General features: G+C 39.3%; 4 protein-coding genes across 13 annotated transcripts in view; 1 reads left to right on the top strand and 3 right to left on the bottom strand.

The window, feature by feature from the left end:
* Positions 1 to 517: 517 nt before the first annotated feature.
* LOC131440029 (uncharacterized) overlaps positions 518 to 26558 on the top strand; it is a 129730-nt gene continuing 103689 nt past the window's right edge. For both annotated transcript variants that reach the window (XM_058611126.1, XM_058611121.1), the window contains exon 1: positions 518 to 1205. In XM_058611126.1, the coding sequence (XP_058467109.1) occupies positions 990 to 1205 (216 nt within the window). In that variant the 5' untranslated portion in view covers positions 518 to 989. The remainder of the gene's footprint in view (positions 1206 to 26558) is intronic.
* Positions 2018 to 13059, bottom strand: LOC131440015 (zinc finger FYVE domain-containing protein 9). Of its 2 annotated transcripts, XR_009231298.1 has the most exons (9): positions 12536 to 13059; positions 11435 to 12184; positions 9747 to 11375; positions 3382 to 4326; positions 3073 to 3319; positions 2881 to 3001; positions 2650 to 2811; positions 2255 to 2580; positions 2018 to 2200 (listed from the first exon to the last, which is right to left on the bottom strand). XR_009231298.1 is itself a non-coding variant. In XM_058611106.1 (8 exons), exons 1-8 carry the CDS (start codon positions 12651 to 12653, stop codon positions 2422 to 2424), a joined length of 4131 nt encoding a protein of 1376 aa, XP_058467089.1. In that variant the 5' UTR covers positions 12654 to 13059; the 3' UTR covers positions 2018 to 2421. The 2 variants fall into 2 exon arrangements, 1 of the variants encoding a protein (XP_058467089.1); XM_058611106.1 differs by having other exon boundaries at positions 2018 to 2580.
* LOC131440044 (protein UXT) lies at positions 19722 to 20583 on the bottom strand. Its single transcript, XM_058611134.1, has one exon. The coding sequence runs from the start codon at positions 20509 to 20511 to the stop codon at positions 19780 to 19782; it is 732 nt and encodes a 243-aa protein (XP_058467117.1). The 5' UTR covers positions 20512 to 20583; the 3' UTR covers positions 19722 to 19779.
* Positions 21400 to 26558, bottom strand: part of LOC131440051 (mpv17-like protein) — a 438206-nt gene continuing 433047 nt past the window's right edge. For all 8 annotated transcript variants that reach the window (XM_058611145.1, XM_058611174.1, XM_058611172.1 and 5 more), the window contains 3 exons: positions 22059 to 22256; positions 21789 to 21996; positions 21400 to 21724 (listed from right to left, as the gene is read on the bottom strand). In XM_058611145.1, the coding sequence (XP_058467128.1) occupies positions 21521 to 21724; positions 21789 to 21996; positions 22059 to 22210 (564 nt within the window). In that variant the 5' untranslated portion in view covers positions 22211 to 22256 and the 3' untranslated portion in view covers positions 21400 to 21520. The remainder of the gene's footprint in view (positions 21725 to 21788; positions 21997 to 22058; positions 22257 to 26558) is intronic.

Genomic DNA, 26558 nt, shown 5'->3' with positions numbered 1-26558 from the left:
CGGATGCAGAGTCGCACGCGTGCTTTGATTGTTTTTTATATGCAGGTTATTAGTGCATTTTGCTTGTTTGACACATCGTCGCATGGGTATTGAACGGGAAAAGTGATGACTAATATAAAATAATGATATGGTCATCGCGGTGTCTAAGTACGGAACTGTATCGTCTCTGAGCCGGTGTGAGTCGACCTTGATAGTACCGAATAGCGACAGCGATTGAAGCTATAGAAATATTTCTTGCTGTCTTATTCTAACCAATCGATTCTTCATACGTTTTCCATAGCGCCATTACACCGTCCTTTTATTATGTCAGTGGAGCTTCTCTGTGCCAGAGATGCCAGGTCTGCAGATTTGTCTGTAAATCTGCAGATTTGGGGTATAGTGCTGCAGACATTTTCTGTTGTGCAGACTTTTGCAGACTTTTGAAATTCTCGCAGACTTTTACCGACTTTTGAAATTCTCGCAGCCTTTCGTCAATATTTACAGACTTAAAATTTCCGCGACCTTTTTTTTTGCTTGCCAAGTCAGTTTTGCGTGGCATACTTTATAGAGAAATTGCTGCCAGCAAGACATACTTGCTGACTGCAGATTTTTTTTCAGATTTACAGACCCTGCCTGCAGATATTTGAAATTTTTACCTGGCATCTCTGCTCTGTGCCCATAGTCGCGTTATTTCGTAAATACTTCCATCTTTTAGTGTTTTCGATTTTGTTCGATAGTAGAAATCGATAGCAGTGTGCCGATCCGATTAAAATATCGATGTTCTATATTCAGCATCAATCGCTTCAATTGTTTTTAATCGATTTTAAGCCGGTCGTTGTGATTAATTAAATCGATTATCGGAATACGATAAAAACCGCCAAGGTAATCGGTTTTGTGGACTGTAGGTATTCGGTGTGGTGAACGGATTGTTTCGACGTCATAGATTAAGCACAGTGGGTGAAAGGTGCGAAATATTTTTTTTCCAATAGTCACAGTTAATTCAGTGAACAATGGCCCCACGTAGCAACATCTGGATGTTCTTCACCAAGGGTATTTTGTCGGGCCAGTGCAACGAATGTGGAGCTACCATCAAAACGATGGGAAATACCATGAATATGTGGAACCACTTGCAACGGCGGCACCCGAAAGAGTATGCGTCGGTACGCGGAAACTCCTTCGTGGAAGAAGCCACTACCGATCATGATCCACTGGCAGCCGAGGAGGAGGTAAGTTTTGCCGAAATTTAACCGATCAACGGAAAAATTGTGTCAACTGTGAAATGATAATTGTATAGATGCAGAAAATGAGAATATATACGATTAATCTATAGTTTTGTTGAACTTGAGTTAAGAGTACAAAACTGAATTCAATCTTCAGATCAAACTCAAAAATTTCTGAAGACTCAAATCGATATACAACAGCTGTTAAAGCTCTATTCCGCTTTAACATTCAAGCATCATATGATCACTACCTGGTTCGGCCAGTATAAGTCGAAAACAACGTTAACTGTTATGCACTGACGAGTCTAAGACTAAACGTAAAGGAGAGTAACATATAGTAAATATGTTCCGTAGAGTGCTGTCACTCCTTCTCAAAGATTTAAATAGTAGTAACTCAAAAACGAATGTTGGTGTGAAAATACCTTCGTAGACATTTCAAAAGAGCCCAAAAGTAAATTAGAGATTTTTAAATTTATTTGTATCTTCATTTCTGCGTTAGTTTTAAAATGTTCGTTAACTACCTATCAAGAAAGAACTATATTAGAAGGTAAATCTGAAAATTCTTGACTGATAACAAAAGAGAAAGTAATTAAAGAGAATCTCTCATGTGATTATGTGACCTTATGATATGCTCACGACACTTGCGAATGTAAATTGAAATGTGGGAACATTGCTTATTTTATGCTAGTACTGATCGCTGCACCATCTTCAAAATATTCGCTAACAAACTCAAGTTGGTTACTATGAAGAAGAATGTGGTTCAGGTGTTTAAAACAAGAGATTTGCAACATACTTAAAAAAAAGTTCGGACACGAGAATACTGTCAGCAGTTTTATTTAAAATTTCTAAATAAAATATAAATATATGTTGGTTAATAGGAATAATAATCGGCCATATTTCAACTACACTCTTTTGTTTTTCTCCTATTCGCTTCATTCCAACAACTTGTTTAGCTAACAAACATTCTAACCGTGCGTACACATTTTGTCCTCACCTAAGACCTAAGTTAAACCAATTAGTACTTTTCTTTTAAGCCTATCATCTCGAATACGTACGTATGTAAATAGTCAACCATAGACTACAACTCGATTGGTATTATAGCGTCACATTTCATCGTGTACCGAAAGACTACGTACATGCAGATTGTTGATAGCGTTACACCATGCCTAAGCTACAGATTATCTGCCATTAATGCATTAGAGGAGACAAGCGATTAGTACACTCATTTATCAAGAATATGAAAGATTAATTCGACAATTATCTGCTGATCCAGGTGCAACGTGTTCGCCTGCCTGTTCAGTGTTCCGATGAGCTCGTTGTCCAACGCGTTCATGTACAGTGGGCCCAGTTTGCTAAATTGGCTGCCGGCTTCATAGGAAACCTGGAATATTATTCGTAAATGATTGCGATCATCAATGTGGGATTTTTTTTTATTTATCTCTCAACTCACATTTTCCGTATCCAGAACTATACGAAGACCAATTTTAAGACACCCGTTGGATGCTAACAGATCCAGAAAAGCAACCAGAGCCGTACAAGCACTTTTAGCCATTTCTTCCGACAATTTGGACATGTTGATTGGATCGGCCGGATGGTTCGATTCTTCGTCTCCCTGGAAACAAACAAAAAAAACATTTAACCAGTTGTCCTAACATCGTATTCATTCCATCCGGTGAATCACCTGAATAATGAAAACTTCCGTCCAGCGGATAATATGGTTGGCATTCGAAAAGTCTGTTCCTCTGTGAACTCGGATACTTGGTATCCCGTCCATTGGTTTTTTGTCGATTGGGGAAACTACCCTGAAATAAAAAAATATAGCAAATCAATTTTGCCGGTTTTGGCATCAACCAACCACCACTCAAACACATACCCGATATTGAAATTCAGATCGTTTTCGGTCCACTCGATGCTGACGATTTCCTTCTGGCTGTCGTCTCCTTCGGTGGGACCGCACACGATTCGATAGTTCTGCCGGTTCTGTAGCGCATCCTTAATGGTGTTCATCTTTGCCGGCGGCACCTGGACCATCAAGCCATCTTCGACGATACTGCATTTACCCAGTAGACCACTTGCCGGTTTCAGAACGCCATTCAAAACCAGAAAACTTGCTCCCGTAACTGCAACAATAGTGTACAATAGTTAGGCGCCCTAATTTTCCAAAACCAAACCCGAAACTCACCCTTCCTCGGTTGACCTTCGATGTTGATGGCTTGCGTTGAATACTGCATAGCCTCCGGACAGCCAGACTCTGTGTTTTGGATGCACACCAGATGACCATCGGCAACGTTGCTGAAGTTCCCACCGAGGGCCAGAATTTGATCGTTAGCGGAACTCAACACCTTCATCACCTGTTCGTAACGATTACGCGGTATGAGAATGCTCGTTTTTCGATCTTCAATGTGAATGACCATGCCCCGGATGGTTGGGATTGTGTATGAGTAATGTCTGAAATCTGCCAGAAGGTTTACGACGGTTTGGGCAATTTCCACGTACACTGAGTCCCGTTCGCGTACGCTAACATGAGGACTCGGATAGTACCGATAGAGAGCTCCTAGTCGAAGCATCAGACGTAGTGGTAAAATTTTTGCCCATGGAACCTCCCAACGGTGGATCAACACACCCACCAGGTAGGGAGAGTCCGGTACTATCACATTCTGCATACACTGATACGTGGGCTTCACGTACAGAAAACCGCCATGGTTTTTACAACCCAAAAAGTTACTGCTCCTGGACGGACTGAATCCAAGTTCCGTGATGGTTTCGCCACGATCCGCGTTGCAGTAAATTTCGTTCAAGTGTACGAAAATATCCTTCGGCAGCACCATCTGAGAATCGTTCAGCTCAAGCAGGATCACGATTTCATCCTGGCCCACGTAATGCATTCCCCGGGTGGTGAAATTGATCACAGTCTTGTTGATGCAACAGGACAGATCCACGATCGTTATCAGCACGTGGAAATTGCGTTGCAGTGCGAAGGTCAGCGTCCCGTCACGTAAACTCGCAATCAGACTTGCGTCGTTGTCCAGCTCGATGTGTTTGGTTTCGGTTTTGCTGATCTGTTTCACAATCGGTGGCAGCTTGTTCTCCTCCGCGGGGATCAACGACGAGATTGCTGGGACATTTTCTAAAACATTTGAAATGTGAGCTTTTTTAGTCAGAGGATAAATATTCAAATCGCGTTGATTTAAATATAAAAACAATATTTATTTTCTACTCTTCAGTGGAAAACACGCGAATCAAGCACATAACCTCTGTTCGCCTTGATTTATATTTGTTTTGTATCCGACTAAATTATATCATTATCAGAAATTTATGCAATTATATTAATAGTGCTTGTTAGTGTTATGGATTTCGATATAAAACCACTCTTCGTCAAGTTTATGTTAAAGTATGCAGTTTTTTTATAGCGTAAAATTTCTCTTGCAAGTGTGTAACGTAACGATTCGTAAGCGTGTTATGGTTTTTAATAGTCTGCGATTCAATTGAAAACGATTAAATTTTCCTCGTTGTAAACCGAGTTCAAATAATTTAAATTAAAACCAAACGACATAACATTGCACTTGGCACTTGGCGAGCAGAACAAAAAAAAGGTCGCGACAATTATCAAAACTCAGTAAATTTTGACGAAAGTCTGCGAAAAACTCGATTTTCAAAAGTCTGCACAACAAAGAATGTCTGCAGCACTATGTGCGAAATCTGCAGATGTACAGACAAATCTGCACATCTGGCATCTCTGATTATATTCGAACTCGTATGACCCTATAGCGGCCCTTACACGAGAATTATTTATGTGATTTTTAATGATTACTTAAGCAATGACATTTCAAATTTGTATGCAGAATTTATCATTACTTCCCTTACACGTTTATTAAAAATGAAATTACTTTTTAGTTATGACACTTTTAAGGTCTGAGGACAAAGGGTCATGTGTTGAGTTTTAAACCGACTACGTGGCTCGCTTTGCGCATCGTATTTCTCTTGTACTCTCTCGTATATGAGCAAACTGTACCGGGTTGCCAGCATACATTTTGATGAGAAGTTTTATCACATTAATCTATCGTATGGGTTGGACATTACTTGGATTCCAATGAACAATGAAAAAATATTCAACTTTTACAAAGAATGAATGTCTGTGTGTTTGGCAGCCTTGTCGAGCCAATTTAATTTCTCTCTCCTTTTTCAGAATTCTATCAGGAAACCAAAGCGAAGAAAATGGCGGATACATTGAAACTGACTTTGTTTCACAGAAAAAACAAGACTTTATTTTTATCGCGAAAACATACATGTTTTTATGTACTAATCGCATCTAAACTAAATTATCTAGACTTTGTCACGGTAGATTTATGATACAAGCCTTCAAAGCCGAGGTATTCGATGAACAAGTATAGGTATGCATTTCCGAGCGTTCCAATTTTCAGCAGTTCTTCAGTCAGAAAAAAATACAACACGACCGTTAAACTCAATGAATCATTCTGAAAATTTCACAGAATATTCTCAACTAAATTTAGAAGACATTGCCAGGTGGGGTTTTCGATATTCTGCACCGTTTCCAAGAAAGTTTAATTTGAAACGGGAAAATAGCAAAAAACCTACCACTTTACGGTACTGTCCTTAATGATCATGAAAATAACATATAAAATATCAAAAATAAATGGTACTCGATCGTTAAACATTCTAGTACTCGAGACATCATTACTGGTTTCTGTTTGAAAAAATGCTGGTACGAAAAAACCTAACCTTACCCAGGCCCGTACCCAGGATTAAAGCTTCAAATCGTTTTATGGCACTTTTTGTCTTGCTGTCTAGCAACAACCTACCTCTAGCATGCTACGCGTAGGACTGAAACGTTAGCTATAATTTCGATTCTATTTATAGATTCGCGTGCTTCCAACAACTTTGCTTTTGCATCGATTGACCAATAAGAGCGATGATTTCCCTTTGATATATCGCTTACTCCTTCTAAACCGTAAATCCGTAACTTCCAAGCAAGCTGATTAGGACTCCAAATTAGACTAGCATTGTCCAATATTGGACGAACCAAAGAGTACTATAACGCTTTCAAGTAATGCGGATCTTTTAAGTCCCGCTCAATCTTCGCAATGAAACCTAGTTGCCGTGAAGCCTCTAAAAAGATAAATGAACGATGTAGATTGAAGGTAAATTTGGCACTCTTTGGATCGATTTCATAGTCAAACCGAATTGGATTCAGTATTCGATGGAACGTTATGAGCTGGCATTTCGCAATGCTGACAATTAGCCAGTTTGTATAAAACCAGACGACGAAGGTATCAAGAAGTTTCTGAAGCCGGATGAAGTCATCGATAAAGCAAACTACAAGGTATAATTTCAAATCATCGGCGTGTACTAATTAGCAACCAAAACCGAGCAGCGCAACAGCATCGTTGAAGAACAACAAGAACAAAAATGAATCCATATTGCTGCCTTGAGGAACTCCCAATAAATTTGAGAACTGAGACGATACACAGGAGCCGAGCTTAAGGTAGCGCTTCGCCGTGGTCAGGTGAAGTTCGCTGCCTATCCCGGGGTTTCACGCACTTTACCCAAAATTGCGAGAGAACGGGAAAGAAAATGGAAATTCCAAGAACATACGATTCTAGATAATTAATTTTTCTATCGAATCGTATCTAAATTGAGCCTGATAAACGTTTTTATCGAAACATTTCGTGCGAGTTGTAGAAATAAATGAGTTTTTCCTTATTCTTTCGCACACACACAATGTCAACAGACCAGAAAACAAAATGTTTACCAAAACTCGCATGTAATCTCGCGAAAGAAATGCTTTCTAACTGATATTTTTCGCTAAATGCGTAGTAAAATCATTTATCTACAATCGTATGTTTTAGATTTTTCGTGAATCGGGTTAGTATTGGAGAAATTAGCAATTTCGGTGACAAAGCAAGAGGAAGCATTGACTTGTCTCGCTTCGACCTGACCACGGCGAAGCGCTATCTTAATTTGCAGAGCTATATGACATAAGAATATTGTAACATTTGGTTTATGAAAACAGAATTTAAACAATCTAAGTAAAATTAAATATTACAAGCAAGAAAATAGATTTAATCAAGAGAGCAGACAAACTATAATCTGGAAAAGTAGGCGCACTGGTTCACTTTGACAAGAAAGGCTAACTTGACCGCGTTTTTTTTTTAGTTTACGCCAGCGAGTGCGGACGTGTGCCGGTGTAGATCGGGCGGCCAGCGGAGTTTGCACGTCGGGAGATAGCTGCAAAAGTGACACTTTTTCTGCTTGAGTTGAAGCGGGATCGTCGTCAGCCACCGTAGTGACCTGTCACGGGAAACTCTGAAAGTCATCTCACAGGGACACGGAGCAAGAGTTTCGATAGTGCTTGGTGGCAGCTGAGTTTTGCGTAAAAAAGGTCGGGAGGTGCCACAGCCGAACGAAGCAAGAAACACCTCGTGGCTTTATCTTCCGGAAGGTTGAGAGAGTGATTTCATGCATTGAGCTCTGATTGTGAGTTTCCCCAATGATCAAAACGTCAGCGGCATCAAACAGTTTCACCGAAGATTCCGGTGGCTTCACAAAGAAACTTCTGCTCTTCAGTTGGCACGACGACTTGCAGGGTTAGCGACAGAAGAGCAAACTACGATAATGACCATCACCACGATAGGTAAATCTGGGCAAATCTATGCACTGCATACACGTTGCCTCGTAGTCTTTAGCTAATATGATGAGGAATCTAGCAACAAAAGAGTCAGTCAATGAATTTTTGTGTTGCGCACAACCGCGACATCTTGCACAAGAGTATTCGGTGATCACTTCGGTCGAAAGCCGCTTTCAGATCAGTGTAGACTGCATCAATTTGTACTCCATTCTTCAAACTCGAAGTACAAGTGGAAGTGAAATCTAAGAGATTCGTGCTGACCGAACGACCTGGCATAATTCCATGCTGATCGATAGAGATGTAATTTTGAGTAGGAAAAAGTACCTCGGTGCTCACAGTTATTTCAAATAGCTTAGATGTAGCAGATAAGTTTGTTATGCTTCGGTTATTCTTTACATCAATACGATCACCGCTGTTGTACACAGGGAAACATAGAAGACTGCTTCCAAGTCACCGGAAAAATGCTTTACTCAAATGAGTTGTTGAATATAGAGAACAAAGGACTAAAGCAGAAACACAATAACCACCCTCGTTCTTTGAATTTGTTATCATTTTTCTTGAATTTACCTTTTACAGTGCAAAGTTGCGATTTTTCAGATATCTTTCGCTGATCTGAAATCTTAAAAAAAACTACAAGGATCAGCCCTATGAGGTTGTTCGAGCCATTGATGTGGAACAAGGCAACCACATTTTCTAATGATCGACATTTTCAGTCAAACAGTTCAATCAAGCGTCACACTTTCGAATCCGCAAATGCACGAGTGTCTGCTTCGATTGATATTTATTAGGAACCAACACCGAACACGCGAACCCAGAATGCAGACTCTGTTTGTCTGCATTTGTATTTGTTTTGTAGCCGACGAAATTACATCGACATCCCAAATGAATGCAATTATATTACATATTATATATACATATTTGCGATACGGGTTTCGATATTTAAGCTTCTTTTCGCCAAGCTTGCGTTCAAGTTTTGTATGCACGCAGTTATTTTTATAGGGTTAAGTTTTTCTACCATTCTGCGATTTCGGTTGAAACGATAAACTTTTTCTCATTATTAATCGAGTTCATCTTATAAAAATTAAAAATCGCTTCAAATCGTTTTATAGCGCTTTCTGTCTTGCTGTCTAGCAACAATTTACCTCTGGCATGCTACTCGTAGGACTGAAACGTTAGCTTTAATTTCGCTTATATTCATAGATTCGCGTGCTTCCAACAGCTTCGCTTTTGCATCGATTGACTAATCAGAGCGATGCTTTCCCATTGATATATCGTTTACTCTTTCAAAACTGTCGTCTACGTTAGGGAAATCCGGTAAGCCGCGGAGATTTTTAGCAGACAAAATAGAATACTGTTAGGTATTATTCAACATTTCAATGATATATAAACGTGTGTGGATGTTCCAAGGTCCGGTTACCATAGTTTTTAGAAATATTGTGAAACTTTAGTTTCCAATTAGGACGACTCAACTTTTTGTTTGTCTGCTGAAAGGGGTATTGGAAAAGCACTATTGCATTAATTGCGGAGTCTCGTAAATAGGATACCGTGCTAAATTTAGTTTTTGATACCTCTGCTTCTCTGTCTGCCCTTATTATCACAATCAGAAAGTATTTAAAATGACAAATTTATTACTTTTCAAACATAGAAGGTCGAACTGATTTGTTTCGTAAAATATTATGCTCTTTTTGGTATCCGTTTTTTTATTGTACAAAATTACGTTCTGATGAGGTTGTCAATTTCTAATATACTTTTCGGATAATTTACAATAAATACCGATTTCGCAACCTAATGTAATTGCCAATGTAATAACATAAATTGTATGTACTATCAACTACTTTTCACTACAACTACAAATAATAACAATCAATCAAGCAAAACTAGCAAAACAACATTCTACATACCGCAAATCGGTGTCTGAACGCGCCCCTTCCGCTTGTCTCCATCGGGTAGCGCCCCTGCTGATGATGGGGCCTGCAGTTTTGGCTGTGAATCCCAATTTTCGTCCAGTTCGGTGAGGTCACAGCCGGGTCGGATGCCGTCGCTGAAAATAACGGTTTTGTCCTTACGACCGGTGCGGGGTGCCCCAGCCCGTTTCAGCACTCCCACCGGGACCATGACGGAAATCGGTGACTGTGGTAGACTGTTGGCCTGTTGGAACGGTGGAACCGTCGAACAGTATTCCATCGGATTGTTGGGATTCGGTTGCCGGTTCGATGAGGAGGCACCGGCAGCCACCGCAAACTGAGACCCGTACTGGGCCTCCTCGAGTGCTTGCTGCTGCTGATTGAGAATGATGTCACAGGTAATGCAGATACGCGCTTCGACGTTTTCGAGGTACTCAAGTTTGGCCTTCAGACAGCAACAAGCGGAACAAAGCAACTGACCGCACGCCCGGCAATGGTGGCGACGTTTGATGAGAGAAAATTTATTGTTGCACTGCATGCAGAAGTTTGTGGAGTTATCTGGCACCCAGAAAGGAGGTATTTTTCCCAGCTGAGCCTGGGCACTACTAAGAATGGTCACTGGACGATTGATGGTCGATTGACCCTCGCTAGTTTCCGCCGGTGGAGCGGACGCCGCCGGAGGAGGAACTATTGCCATTGATGGGGCAAATTCGTCCGAACTGGTTGAGGAAAGTGTCAGTCCTTGGTCGGAATCAATTCCGTGCGACAGTGATGACGGCGGTGTATGACCGGGAGAACTCGGTTTCTCGGTACAACTGGTGGGGACTTGAGTTGGAAGCTCCAGTGAATTTGGCCTTGGCAGAGGAGGACGTGCCGATTCGATGTGCTGCTGCTGATCCGATTCTCGGATTTCCGTTTCACCACTATCTGCTCCGGTCCTTGCCTCTTCCTGCAGAGGTAGATCTTCTCTCACCAAAACCGAGTCCGTATCGGTGCAATCGATAAATTTAATTTCACTACCATCGTCTACCGGATCATGGTGGAACTCAGGAACATCAGTATCAGGAACAGCATCAATAGCAGCTGCCTGTTGTGTATCATTGGTGCCATTTGCGGCAGCAGCCGTCATAGCTGCCAACTCATTAAATTCCAGTGTAGAAGCCTGCGAAATTAAATCCTCGTCGTTCTCTTCTCGGGTCGATTCCGGAATGCTTTCATCACTTCTGGTGTCGATGCTGTTGTGACTGCCAATGCTGATCGTGTCTTTTTTATCTTTGTCCTCCACAAGCTCCTTAATTTCCACTGGTACGGGTTCCTCTTCTAGTGCTGCCGATGAAATCATGTTCAATCCTGGTACGATGGATTGCTGTATATCGTATTCCTCTAACTCCTGCAGGTAGCTTTCCAATTCCGTATCCGAAACGTCATCCATTGTGGACTCAAATCCAACCACTTTTTTCGTCTCAACTTTCCCTTCCATTACTTCTTCCGGCCTTGCCATAACAACATCATCTCCCTGTTGACCGTTTCGGTTCGCCACTGGCAACGATACTTCCTCGAGTGGTTTTTCCCCTTGCCCGACACTAGTTAAATCGACCGCCACTATGGACGATATTGATGAAATACCTTAAAAAGATTCAATTATCGCACACATGTCAATTGGACGTGGTTAATCCTAAACCTACCTTCCAGATTGATGACATCATTGCTCAGCGTATCAGAATACAAACTATTTTTGTAGGAAAACGCCGATGTGTCTTGCTGTTCGCCGGTACCGACATGCTTTGCCAACGCCACTTGACTCTCTTGTTCCTCTCTGTTGGACGTTTCCACCGTAGTATTGTCCGACAGTTCCAGTATGTAATCGCCACCACTCAGCGATAATCCTTCGGTCAATCTTTCGTGTGCATGGCCGTCATCTTCCTCCCCGTCGCTGGTAGACGTTGAAGGACTGGAACTGTGGCTGCCGTTGCTGCTGCTACTACTTTGACTTTTGCTACTACCACTGCTGCGTCTTCGATTGTGTTCCGGTTCTCCGGAACTGTTCGAAGTACCTGAAGAGGAATCACGATGTTCAAGCGACGAAGACAACTGAGATTCGGTTGATAACGATGAGGAGGATCGTGACAGTAGAGGCTTGCTGTCCCCGTTACTACTGACTGCAAGACCATTTTTCACGTCGCCACTCGGTGCCGTTACTGACGGAACTTCCACTTGTTGGAGCTTGTCGCTTAGATCGGTCCCAGCGTTGACGTATTCATTTAAGCTGGAAAATACGGTCGATACATTCGTCTTCTGCCTGACCTTATCCGTTCCGTTGCTGGTTCCTGGTGTCACAATGTTTTCGCTACCATTTTCCTGTAACACGGGTGCCTCTGGAGAGGGATTTACTTTCAATCGAGTATTCGCCTGTTTCGATGATTTACTGATTGGATCTGGAAATAATCGCGATAATTTCATCAATTTTTAGATTACAACACCTTATCTTGCGCAAATAAACTAAACCAACACAATGCGATGATGACGAATACAAAATCATTAGTTTACAATTGGATATTCTTTTTTTTTTGCAAAACTGCATTTCACTTCGATCGTGAGTCACATGACCCTGAAATATTGCTCACTAGAAGTCAGTGCAAATTTAAAAAAAAGGAAAAATACCAACTCAGAAACGCCGTCTTTGAAAAAATTCCCCAACACAGCACCGGATGAATATTTAAATTACTCCATCCACTCATAGTGGCTGCGCGTTTAACATAAACATTCCGACAAAAAAAAATTCTTACCCTTCAAACTAGCTTCTGCATTCAAGCCTCTGTTGAAGGTGGGTACATTAGTTTGGCTATCGTTATCCTCATTTAGCTCCAAATCGTCCAGCACTTTATCGATATCTACCAGATCCATCCTCTTTCCCGTGGATCAATTGGCAACCACGGAAACGAACGGTACCAGTTAGTTATCTGCTTTTTAGCGGCAAGGACACTAAAATTGATCAGCACAATACTCGATACACATTGGCGGACCGTAAGATGCTGAACAATATTGCAATTGATTTGATCAACTCGTTATCAAGATTTGATTTCGTTCCAGTGCGTTGATGTTTTCATTGTCTCACGTAACACATCGTTTTGTTGACTTCTTTTTAGGCACCCAGCACAACTATGGCAAGCAGTTAGTTGGTTTTATATTCTGCTCGATGCAGAGAACTTTTTTCAGGATGGAAAAACCGAAATTACAACACAAAAAATATTCTCTTCACAGAAAATTCCTGAATTTTTGACGTTTCTAGCCAAATGGAAAACTTTAATGAGTTATTGAAGGCAGGGATGCCAGGTTCACAGATTAATCTGTGTTTCACAGATTTTCAATTTTATGCACAGATTTTAAAAATGGCATAGATTTTTGTAAATGATCACAGATTTTGGAAAAAATGACAGATTTTTGAAATCGAGCACAGTGTAGCACCAAAAAGTACCGAGCGGTTGAGGAAAAAGGTACAGAGCGTGTTGGTAGTGGGACCTTTTTTTTTGGTTTTGGATTGATCACTGAATTTTGAAAAAATAACCTGGCATCCCGAATTGAAGGTGGTTGTTACGGACGGACGGCGAAAGGAATTTGACATTTGTTACGCCCACCCGGAAATTTTCACTAACAAAAGAAACTGGCAACTAAAGTACACTGATAAAATTTACACGATCCATTTATAAGTAACTAGATCTTCAATTTAATATGCTTTTTCATTGCAATACATAACCAAAGCGATTTCATGTGCAAATTCACTAAGATGCAAGATTAGATTATTTTTAATTTATCTTTAATGTGTTTTCCTGTGAATGTTATGTGTTTTGCTTTTAAATCGAAATGCACATGTTAAACACTTCATTTTCTAGTGGGAATGGGTAGAGTAAATGTCCAAAACACTTGTTTCGGTGAGCTATGTTTTAATTGAAATCTATATGGAAAACAATGACATTCATATATAATCTTATCGTTTTAATGTGTATTTCAAATAAATGTAACATGATTTCCACTAAGTATCAACAGTTTTTACACTCATTTTAGGAGTTAATTGCAGTGCTGTAAAACTTCATTCAATTCAATTGAAACTGAATGTGGAACACATTGACGATCTCTCTAATGCAGTAAACTTCACTCTCTGACACACACACAATGTTTGCTGACGGCCCGAACGGGCAGCATTCAGTCATCACTCGTTTCTCTTCAATCGAGGCTTAGTTTAACCACCGTCAGTTGATCTCTTGAAGTAACAAAATATCTCTTTCAATAGTGTGAGAGCGGCCTTCAAATGAGGTTCATGTAAACATTCGAATTGGTTCAAGATAATAGATGAAAGACTAATCAGATAGCTGAAATATCAATCCCAGAATACACATTAATTAATTGTTTCCTCCTTAAGTTTTCATTTTTACCACTTTACTCCATTTATAATTTTATTCGATCGAAATTGCTTGCTACCAAAGACATCATATTAACAAGATATCCAGCTCTTACATTTCCCGAACAAATCATTGGCAACATCCTTTTTTGCGAGCATGTCGCCCCCAGACGAGCCCGCATCGAATCTTATACATAGAAGTAGGGGAGAAAAATGTCAAATTCGTGCGCGCCAAAATAGCAGGGTTGCGCACCCATACAATTGACATGATATGTTGAATGTGATGCCGTGCGATGGCGTTGCTGAACTGAAGATTGACTTCGCTCCAAGCTGACAGGGTCTGTTGCTACCAAGAGCGAAGACTATGAAGCAGCTAGACTACTTGGCACTTGAAACTGAGCAAGCAAAACTTCGAAAGACTAGGTACGATTATTCAACTGACGATGAATGCTGGGAGCTTCACTTGGAATTGGCAGCATAAGTCAAATGAATTAGTAGGGGTATGCTGACGGTCAGTGGCCATAAATTTCATTTTCATCTTATATTATTCGATTGAAAATGAAATTTTACCGCACTGGTTAATTGTATATTTTCAAGAATTTTATGTGTGTAGAACACATGTAGTGTGTAGTAGTACGTCTTGTTAGTTGAGGACCAAAAATTAGATTTTGAATATATCGGATCCTAGTTTCGGAAATAGTGGTTTTTTGATGATAAATTATTGTTCCGTTCCATTTTCTCTTATTGTTAAGGAAACGATAAATCGATAAATAATAAAAAAAAAGACTAGTTCAAAGGGTTTTATTTGCTCTCGTATATAAACAATATTTCCTGTAAATCGCCATGCAATTTCGCAACCGGAAGTAATGGTCAGTTAAATTATAATAGCGTTGTATGTGTATGGGATGAAAGTAACATTTTTGGGAGTATACCATTCTACCGTTGATTTCGAGTAGTGGCAAGAAGCAAGAATTGGCCAGAAGACAACTTCCTTGTGGCTTCGAATCATGGGTAGAAATCGTTTTTGTAAACATTCCTTGATGTATATTTCGCTGTTCATTGAAGCAGTGGTGATGAAGTGTTTCGTGTTCTTACCACAGCTACAAATTGCTTGCCAGACCGTAGCTTTCTTACCAAAATTTTCGACTTCAATCGATGTCTCGGACTGGTTTAACATTTGCCCTTCTCGCACCGTATAATATTGTGGTCTCGGTAAGGACTTGTAATCGAGTTTCACGTAGGTTTCGTCGTCCATGATTATGCAGTTCAAATTTCCAGCAAGAATCGTATTGTACAGCTTTCGAACCCTCGGCCTGATCGATGCTTCTTGTTTCGGACTACGTTTTGGTTGTTTCTGCTTCTTATAGGTTCGAAGATTCAAACGTTCTTTAGCACGAAGAACATTTGACTTCGAAGTGCTCACTTTTTTGGCCACATCCCGAACTGAAACCTTCTTCTTTTACTCGAACGCCCTCAGTATACGTTTATCCAACTGAGGGTTAGCAGTATTTTTTTTCGACCCGTTTTTGGTTTATCCTCACCGAACTTCCTGATTGCATTTGGCACGGCTTTTTCACTTACTCCTTCCATTTTTGCTATTTTTCTCAGTGACAGTCCGTGTTTTGTGCACCGTTTGTACACAATTTTTCGACGTTGTTCTGCTGAAAGTCCACGCATTTCGAAACAAACTAATGAAAACGAATAAACAACTGCACAAGTGGTTAGAGAAGAGTGTAAACAACAGGACGCAGCCATAAAAATTGACAGATTCTGAACCATTGCGAAATGGCAGCGGTTTTTGGTTGAGTCATTACTTTCTGGGACAGTCTTTATGTCTGTGCAGGATTGTTAAGGTTAAGCCGATTTGGCGATTTCCACGGATTTCGCGCGGTTTCTGCTCAAATTTTGTTCCGAAGGTGCGGATTTCGCGCGAATTTCAAGAAACGTTATTTCAAATTTGTGAATCATGCGTTAAAAAAAGTTCTTTGCACATTTTTGAAGCTTTTGAGTTTTATTAAACGTTCCAGCAATTGGTCGAGCTGGCCGAATTAGTGAATTTTCACCTTGATAAAACTAAAGTCTCCTAGTATTTGGCTCTATCAAATGTTTTCTTCATTGCACAAAACTTCGATTGTATGCTCTCCGATCTCGAGTTTTACAAATTACTATTTCAGTAGAGCTTGTTAGCAGGAATCACAAAAACTTTTCGAAAGAAGATTTTTGCACTCAAAGTCTGATGGAATGCTGTTCTTCGGTAATATGGTCACAAGCAGGCATGGCAAAAACACGGATCCGTTCTGCACGGTACTCACCATCACTCGTGAGCACACCACCAGGAGTATTGAATGCTACGCTTCGTGCCCGTGTTGAAAAACACACACCGAACGCAGTAGAAAAAGCACCCGTACCGGTGGTCGTGTAATTGCCAAGCAACGGTGTTTGGATTTTCGGGCAGCACTGAAGTCGAGTGTTCCTGACTTCGGCAAACACCGAAGCCGAGTGTTTCCGATTTTGCCATATACGTTGCTTGTACTATAAGCACCTATAGCACCACGGTATGACGAAAAATGCGTTTGAATGATTAATTCTTTTTTCATCAATACGCGTCTAATTGAATTCAATTGATTGACATTATAACCAACGCATGGGTGCTCTTCGGTGCCTTCGCGAAATTGAAAACACTCGGCTCCGGTGTTTAACGAAACTGAAAACACGCAGTTTCGGTGTATACCGAAGCTTGAAACACCAGCGCCGAAAATAAAACAGCGCCACGAGCACCGTGGTTTCGGATATTGCGTTTCGTGTTTCTCTTTGTGCACTGGCACGCAATGGCATTCTCAATACACGCGGTGGCGGTGGTTATATGAAGCACGCAGTGCAGTGCAGTGTTTGGACATGCCTGGTCACAAGTTTTGTGTGTGATAAAAATCTTATTTTTAAAGCTAAGTTGGACAAGAAAAACGAAGAAGAAAATGCTCAATGGAAACAAGATGAGCAACAGAAAGACATTTAGAATAAAATCCGAACAAGAGAAGGCGCTGTCTCGAAAAATAAAAGCTAAACATGAGGCGATAAATTCATAGAAACAGATCATCCTGATGTGGCCTTAGAATTCTTCTTACAGAGAAGGAAAAGCTTGCTGAGCAAGAAGACGTTGAAGTAGAAAAAAAAACTTCACTGAAATCTGTTTTACTTCTTTCAAAATCACATCACAAATCGTGTTGAATGCGTACTTATTTATTGTGTTTATATGATAATCACAGATAACAGATATACAGGCTCACATATGAACTGTGTGTAAAACTTGCTCAATCAGCATGGCGAACACTTGCAGATGTCACCACGATCGACACGAGGTGCCACCACTATTTGGGTGCCGCTTTCACTTTAGACACAACTTTGGGTGCAGCTGCCCATACTCGCATATCAGTCCCATATCGATTTTCGCCAATATTGAGTTAGCTTCAGGAATACAATCTATCCTTAATATGCTCTCAGAAATTGCTATAATAGTTTATGGTTTGTTCAGAAAAATCTGAAAAAATATCAACTTATGTCTGTCCCATATGCAAAGTACCCGCATATCAGTCCCATTCAGTGCAAATATCAATAATTTAATTTGTTTCAATATTGGTATAGCAAAGGTGTATTACCGATATTTCATGTAATAATATCACGATTTAGCATTAGGTAGCACAATAAATTAAAAAATTCGAAAATAAAATTTTAATCGTCTTTTTCTCGACATGCCGATTTTCCATATGGGACTGATATGCAAGTATGGGCAGTTCACTTCTCGCTAGATTTTTGTTTTGCTGTTTTTTTCAAAATGACAAGTTTATTTTTGTTTTATTCCGATCGAATTCTCGTGTGATTTATGCGACATGGAAATAAAATTGTATTTAACACTTAGAGAAATCGTTTGATAAGTGCTGAATTGTTGTAGTTGGAATATTTCTACAACAGGCAGGAGGATTTTGTTATCGTTCCGGAACGTTTTGAAAGATCGCGGCGAACAGTCGAGTAGGTGGCAATAGTGTTTCCAACGTATAGCAAATTTGAAATTTACACAGGATTTTGAAAAATTTTGTTCGAGCCTGTATATCTGTTATGCATCTTATGCAGATTTTTATATTATATTCTAGTGGATTTTGAAGTTCTGCAGTAAGTATCACCTGCATAAAAAGGCGGGTGGGTAATATCAAAGACATAACTGAAGGACGTGAATACGAACAATGCTAATATGCTTCTTCAACAAAAACGAATATCAATAATCGTTCGTATTAGTTGTGTTGATTGTGTGAATTTTGCAACTTTTACTGCTTCGCTTCCAGAATTGTAGCGGTGCATATGTAATAAAGTATGATATACTGACGACACTTATTCTACCGCACAAATAACGCTGAACGAATGAGAGTGCTAAAGGTTTTTTTTGTAGATTTACGTACTCAGTAGAAATCAATAATTCAGTTGATGAAATTGGCTCTAGAGTTCACAACAGCAGACTCAACAAGAATTCTGAACCTGAATTTCAGTTCCAAAACGTAAGATCCGAATTCAATTTCAGCATGCAGATTCTGAAGTCTGGAAATGAGTTGAAACTGAATTTAGGAATTAAATTCTGAAACTGCATTCAAGAACTAAATTCTGATTCAGAAGATAGCTAAAAAATCCTGGTACGGTGTTCAGATCAAAATTTTGTTCCAGAATCCAGATCTAGAATTCATATCTTGAATTTTGTTCCAAAATTGTTGCTGAATCAGAATTCAGCAGAAGTGTTCCAAAGGTACTAAATTCAGTTCCAAAATCTAGTCAAGAAACGAATTCCAGAATATAGTACTAAGATTCAGTTCTAGAATCTTAGTTTTAACTTTTATTTTGGAACTAAATCCTGAAACTGGATTCTGAAACTGAATTCCAAACCAAATATTAAGCTCAGAATTCAGCAGGATGAAAATCCAAGTTAATAATTCAGTTCCAAAATTACCTGTTGGAAGGTACTCATTCAGACGTCCAGTCCCGTCTAATGCACAAGATCGGCCATGGTTTATCTTTCATACTCCTTAAGTTGAAAATCGGGACTGATATGTACCTGACTAGCTAAAAATCGCAAACTAGCAAACAAAAAAAAAAACAAGCGCGATGAGAATACTAAATTTTTGGTTTATTTATGGTTATCTCACACTACTGAAAATTTAATCATAAATTGCTAACCATTTTTCTTGATAGTATGGAAAAAGAATTATGTTGTTGCGTTTTGTACAATTCGAGATATTCACTATTAATTTCTACCCATTGTTCCGCAGGGCGAATTTTGAAAAGGCGCCCATAGTAAAGTAAGAAGTATTCATGTCTATAGTTCTGAAAACTTCGTGCGTTTTGGTTTTCGACTTCACGCGGATTTCGTGTGTTTTGATTTTGAAATTTTTCGTAACAGACATGCAAGTGATTAGTGATATTTAATAGAAAAAGTCGACCAGAAACGTCTCAAGAATTGGTTTGGACTGTTCCACATCAATAGCTCGAAGAAACCCAGGGAGCTATTCTATATTTATATAATCATAATAATCTAACAATTATTCTTTCAAGGTTTATTAAACATTAACATAAATTTTCAATATAAAACATAAAATATTAGCTCCGGTGTTCCGCATCGCTGTAAAGTCTACTAGATTCGCCTATCACCATCAGTGCCAGCTTAATGCTCGCTTTCGTTTCCAAACTCTTTTCGCGTATTACGTCTGCATGCTTGGTTAAAATGTTAACTTTCATATCCACGAATTTCAGTGCTTCTTCCATGGAGAATTCCACATAGCATCGTAGTCCAACGTCTACCAAGATCTTATCCAGTTGAGTCGTTTTGGCCTTCATGAAGAAATTTCCTCCAACGTTAACCAGCGTTTTCAATTCATCGTTCGGCATATTTTCAATCATGTTTTTCAGTTGAACATACTCCATTATGTCGTTATTCAAACGATTCAACTGCTGTTCGTACGTCTTCAAATCTTCCCTCAGACAATCATTGATGAAACTCTCCAGGTTACCGGGAGCTAATCGGTCGTTTACTTCCGGTGTCATGATCACTTCACTACACGTTGTGCCAATTTTACGAATCTTGAGAACGAACGGAATCGTTCGATAGAATTTATATTTCGAGCTGTATTCAATGAAACGTAAACAAACCGTAATGCCGACAATGTCAGTATCTTCACAAATCAAAGGTTGGCGGCCGCAACGCCTACCCAAAAAATGTGACGTTTTGCTAGTTGTAATTGCAACCGTCAGGCTCGCTGTTGCAGCTTGGAAGAAAATTGTTGCTATAAAAATAACTACAGTTGTCTCACGTTTAGATGGCGCCTCAAACATAAGATTTGTCGTTGATTGAGATCAATTTTAGGATAATTTGAATATTTAACTTTTTTTGTATTCCGAATTTGGCAATAGTTTGCTAACCTGAATAAACTATTTATTCTAACTTAAATTCGAAACAATCATCACTCTTTCTGCTGAATCGCATTGAAACGGTTAGATTCAGCGGGTTGTGGATTCAAGTTTTCCAAAATCACCGGAACTATCTGCTGCCCGATTGATACCAGGAACTGTGCCAATTGGATTGCCGTCTGTATTTCACTCAAACCGGGAATGGCCGCACGGTCCCCATCGTCTTGGCTAAAATTGGTCGGGTTGGATAACCTTTCGCGAGGAAGCTGTGTGAGAAATGAAAATTAATGTTCTGTTGAACAGAGCCACGTTTCCCGTTCCTACCGTGAGGCAGTTCATAGCGTGAAGGAGTATCAGAAAGACGAAACCGGAATGTAGGAAGCGACTTGAATGGTTCATTTTTATTTTCTAGCGATTTAAGCTGAAACTTTTCAACTAAAAGATTTTAGTAGTATGACTACAGTTTTTATACGTGGGTTAGGAAAATGCACACTGATTGGTACGATTTTGTGTCATCTGCTAAATTGTTGGCTGATAGTAATTGTGTCATTAATGTGCCCCACTAGGCATAGGATAATGGCCAGTCTGTGATTACCGTCATGGTCCTGCGTGTTTCGTGTGGTTAGGTATTTTTGTGATTACAGTGAAAGGGAGCCGAATGTAATTGAATTTCTTAACTGCAATTTGTACGTGTCTGTCTGACTGTATTTCATTAGACTGTAGTTGGTGGACATGTCCTCGCAATTGTGTTCTGTAATATCTAGATGGTATTTTTTGGGGAAGAAAAACCGCAATAAAACCAAACCCTTAGTGTTACGAATTTTCACCTTAAACAACACATATATTTTCCTATTTGTTTCCATAAACCTAACTAAAATTTGACTAGAATATTAACTCATACATCACTGCCCATATGTCAATCATATGACCCGCTTTAACCCGTCAACATCTCCGGCTCAGTATCTTCCTGTTCTGCAGCCTTGGTTTTAATGTACGCCAGAAAAGTGGTCCAGATTAAACTGAAGAACCCGGCTGCAATGATTTGGTTCTTGGCCGGTATGACTGAAAAATTGACCGTCTGCACAACGGGCCAGTAGAAGAAACCAACCTTGTAGGTGTCCCAAAATTTACTTCGAACCTGTGTCGAAAAGTTTGGATGCATGTTGGTCAACTCAGACGAAAAAAAATTAATTTCAACTAACCTCATTGGCAGCCTGCTTCTGTGGTTTACGCTCTAGGATGGACATCCCGTAGAGAAAAAATACAATTGCGAATGGGTCGAAGGCTGCCTGTTCGGTGAAAGCCTTCGCCAACGATGAACGGAAGTCGGTCCGGGGCCACATCATGTTAGCCGTGCGCATCCACGTATAAAGCATAGGGGCGGATATGAACGTTCCATAAAGGCTGTATCTGTTGGAGCGAATTGTTACATTGTTAGTCACCGGATTAACTTCAACAGCTGACACACAAACCTGAGACATCTTTCCCAGTCATAGTTGTTCGGTCGTCGTCCTTCGAAGGTTTGCTGGAGAAGGCATCCCAGGGGCCAGAGCGCCGAATAGGAAAGCATTCCGCGAAGGATTTTGTATTCATTTGTAATGTCAACGATGTACCTCCACCACATGTTTTCTGTTCCGGTTAAGACGTTACTTTACGGTAAATTTTTGATCCTGAAAAATCGGAAATTGCAATTAGAAAATATTTAAGTAACATTTAGAAATATCGAGAATTTAACGGAGAAATTGTTCAGTGAATGAACTCGCCATGAACCGGACCGGACATTATCTCAAATTGGGTACCTGCCGTCAAGTTTTTTGAATCGAAAGAATCGTGAATATTTCATGCTTGTTTTAATCCCATGTCAGTTTGAGTAGCAATTAAGATTGTGGTCAGTTTAATCTTAGCTGGTCGGTCTTCAGACTATGTAACTAGTTACTGTGAGTTTAAATCCTGCTAATCGTTTCAACGGAAACTTGTACACAATTGTAATTCAATTCGATACCACCAGTGGCGCTGTAATTAGCCGTTGTTTAAGAGAATTAGGTTTTGCACGAACATAACATAACCTCACAAAAATGAACAAAATGAATCCATTTTGACAGCTAACAGTGGTTTGTTTATGTGTTCATTGCGTTCATTCTAATTTGAATTATGTTTTGCACGATGACGACACAAATGAACTGCCGATGAATCAAGTTCATCTTTGACAGTTGCCGTGTACTTGTTTTGTTTTGCGACTGCAAGTAAAAAATTGAAAAATGACGAAAAAGTGCCTGCTAAAAACGTGTTCCATAGTGAAAATAACTAAAAAGATTGCCCTGTATGTGTTTCCAGCATCAAGGAGCGATATATGTATGAATCTGTTGAGTGTGAGGCGACTTGCAATTTTTACATTCGAACGATGAACTTCTGATGAACTTTTAAACTGTAAACAAGTACACGTCGACTGTCAAAATAAGTTCATTCTGTTCATTTTGTGAGGTTATGGTATGTTCGTGCAAAACCTAATTAGGTTCGTGCAAAACCTAATATGGAAACTTGTGGGTAAACTCGAACTCGTTATCGAAGTTTACCAGTCGGGCACACTGAAACTAAAAATCACGAACACTCTCATTGAACATAACTCAAAATTGAGTGACACACCACTCAAATTCATTAAAAAGTGCACGTACTCTGAACTTGAGTTACCACCTATCTACTTATTTTTGAGTAAGGGACGAAGCTGTCAAAATTTGAGTATATTTTGCTCAAAATATGGAAAAAATATATTTTTCTAAATTTGAGTTTTTTGCACTCAAAATAAATAAATTCTTTTCCGTTAATGTTTATATAAAAGGATTCCCTAATTAAAATCATTCTTCTTTCTTTTAAATAGGAAGGGCAAAACAGTTATTGAAAAGCGTTCAATTTGACCGCATTGGAGTCAAAATTGAACGATTTCGATATCCTTATGTAGGATCTCTCACTTAGCATAATTGAAACCACAAAATTACTATTGAACACACCTATGATTGATGATTCATGATTTCAAAAGCCGGATCTAGAAAAGGTAATGAAAAACGGCGTGCTCTTGGACTCTTAAATTCGATAAGAATATTCCGATAAAGAAAACGCACTGAACTGCTAGAAGTATTTTTTTCACTCAAATGTTTGGAAAATCAACGCTTTCTCTAATGTATGAATAAATGCGAGATAACTCATGGCCTTAGTAAACTTTACTCAAATCCATACTCAAGTTTTGACATATTGTTCCAGTTTATGAATTTGAGTAAACGCAACTCAAACCATGAGTTATGTTCAAAGAGCGTGAAGAAGTTATCTGGATACACAGATCATATTTTTCCATGTAGCTTTTCATATAAACTCTATGTGCGAAATACTTAAATCACAGAAAAGCCTCACATATGAACTGTGTGTAAAAATTGCTCAATCTGCATGGCGAACACTTGCAGATGTCACCATGATCGTCACGAGGTGTTGATAAGAATATATTTGGAGGTTATTTAATAAGTTTGAAATTTCATTAACAGTATTTTTGGCTCTTCCGACGCAAACGGTTACCGACCCTGCACTAGGTGGAATAAGAAGCGGGTTTCCACTCTAAAGTTTGTATTTTTAAAACTATGTCGTTTTCGATTGATGTCTAACCTAATCCAATGTCCAGGCTAACTCCTGTCGAACCGTTTGTTAGAAGCCAGTTCTTCAAGTTAGTTTCAACGTTATTGAACTGAAATTCGAGTCAGTTTTCAACCTGATTTTTATACAGAGATGTCAGGTGCTTAAATCTGCAGATTTCTAAAATAAGCTCCAGACATGTTTTTGGCGCCGACTTTTTTTGTAGACTTTGAAATCAAGATTTTCGAAGACATTCGTTAGAAGACTTTCAAAATCGTCATGGCCTTTTTTCAGTTCGCTAAATAAATTTTGTGCTTTATTCTTTATAGAGAACTTGAGTCTGAAGATTTTTTTCGAATTCACACAATTTTTCGTGCTCGTTGAACGACATACTGAGCAAAATGCTCGTTCAGTTTGATGAAACAGTTTGTTGTTGTTTTTTCTACAAAAATATATGGGGAGAGATATGTCAAATTCGTGCGCGCAAAAATAGCAGCACTGCGCACCCATACAATTGACATGATATGTTGAATGTGACACCGTGCGATGCCGTTGCTGAACTGAATATTGATTTCGCTCCAAGCTGACAGGGTCTGCTAATAGTCTGTGCCTTTTGGTTTGTTTACAAATGATTGACCGTTTAACTATCGTTTACTATCGATTTTTATTGAATTTGTTCAAACATCGTTACGGGGTCACAAGTGAAGCTGATTTTGTTCGGAAATGAATAAATTTGAAGAATGTTTTTGAGCACTTAAAATATATTTCCATTCAAATCATAATGAGGCCCCTTTGAAAAGTAATAAATCGTTTTGACAGAACCTGAAAACTGAAATTTTGGTTATGCTTGAGAACAATGAGAGCTGTCAAGTTGTTACCCAGTGCGTTTGCTCACGTCTCCGTTGCTAAGTGCAACACAGTTTCGAGCAAAAGGGTTTGTTTGAGGGCATATTCAGTAGTGTTCTAGTTCTAGATGGACAATTTATGCCAGTTATAAAATTTAAATCTGGATTTTATAACAAGAAAATCTGGCAGCCCCAGCAGTGTTTTACTCGTGTTTCAAATATAGAAAAAATAGAATGCCAGCGTATGCCTGTTTAAAATCTGACAGAAGAACTGTTTGTTCCAGTTTCAGTTCTATTATAGATCTTCTATATAAAACTTCTAGCTGCTGGAATTGCTCTGAGGAAACTACCTTGGGTTTCAACGTGGACAACTTGACAGCTCCCATACATCGAGAACATAAGTAAATGTTTTGGTTCTCTGGTTACACAATGGCGTCGTAAATAGAATAACATTTGGAAAAATCGGCAGTTCATTGGTAGTTCATTCGAGTGATCATCGTGCAAAACCTAATTAATCAAATTCACCTTTTGACAGCTATCAGTGGTTTGTTTACATATCTACTAACACGTATCCAAATTAGAATGAACGCAATGAACACATAAACAAACCACTGATAGCTGTCAAAATTGATTCATTTTGTTCATTGTTGTGAGGTTATGTTATGTTCGTGCAAAACCTAATTAGGGTTTGCATGATGACGACACAAATGAACTGTAGATGAATCAAATTCATTTTTGACAGTTGCCGTGTGTTTGTTTGTGTCTGTTAAAAACGTGTTCCACAGTGAAAAGAACTAAAAAGATTGCCCTGTAAGTGTTTCCAGCATCAAGGAGCTATATTTGTATAGATTTGTTTAGTGTGAGGCGACTTGCAATTTTTAAATTCAAATGATGGACCTCTGATGAATTTTTAAATTGTAAACAAATACACGGCGACTGTCAAAAAAAGTTCATTCTGTTCATTTTTGTGAGCTTACGTTATGTTTGTGCAAAACCTAATTGCACAGTCCCTCACATTGGCTGGTCTTTAATTGTCCCCTAGCACATAATTTGTTAAAATACATTGTTAGTATCAGTACTCCTTGCTCAAGGTTTTTGCGGATTGATTTAACATAGCAATTATCAACTTCTACCCATTTGTGTCTCAATTCACAGATTTTTTGTAACCGCAACGCTTTTGTTAGGTGTACCAATTTTGGTAGATACAGTGTTTAAATGTATACATGACCTTAATTTCTACGATTTTATAGCGACTAGTTGGAGACTTCTTTTCAATAGCTTTCCGGAAACTAGACCCGGCATCCCTGATGGCGCACAGGCACACCTGGAGCGACTTATGCCATCCTCATCTGTAGTTCCCCAGCCGATCAAACAACTAGAGCGCAATTTACATCGACGAAAGAAATTGGTATGCACGATGATTCGGTCATGTCTCTGGGTTTTATGCTTGCCGGCTAAATTCACAATACCATCCTGAAGCCTGGCAGAGCTGATGTAGCTGCACAAGACGGA

Source organism: Malaya genurostris, chromosome 1 (genome assembly GCF_030247185.1).
Source record: "Malaya genurostris strain Urasoe2022 chromosome 1, Malgen_1.1, whole genome shotgun sequence".
NCBI classification, from domain to species: Eukaryota; Metazoa; Arthropoda; class Insecta; order Diptera; family Culicidae; genus Malaya; species Malaya genurostris.
The sequence above is the reverse complement of the archived record's forward strand: the minus strand, read 5'-3'. Positions and strand labels throughout refer to the sequence as shown.

Excerpts from the sequence above, each read along its gene's own strand:
- LOC131440015 (XM_058611106.1), bottom strand. The coding sequence starts at position 12,653 with ATGGATCTGGTAGATATCGATAAAGTGCTGGACGATTTGGAGCTAAAT. Across the intron at positions 11,376-11,434 it reads TGATGTCATCAATCTGGAAG|GTATTTCATCAATATCGTCC; the intron begins GTAGGTTTAGGA and ends AATCTTTTTAAG. Across the intron at positions 3,002-3,072 it reads GATCTGAATTTCAATATCGG|GGTAGTTTCCCCAATCGACA; the intron begins GTATGTGTTTGA and ends TTTTTATTTCAG.
- LOC131440044 (XM_058611134.1), bottom strand. The coding sequence starts at position 20,511 with ATGTTTGAGGCGCCATCTAAACGTGAGACAACTGTAGTTATTTTTATA.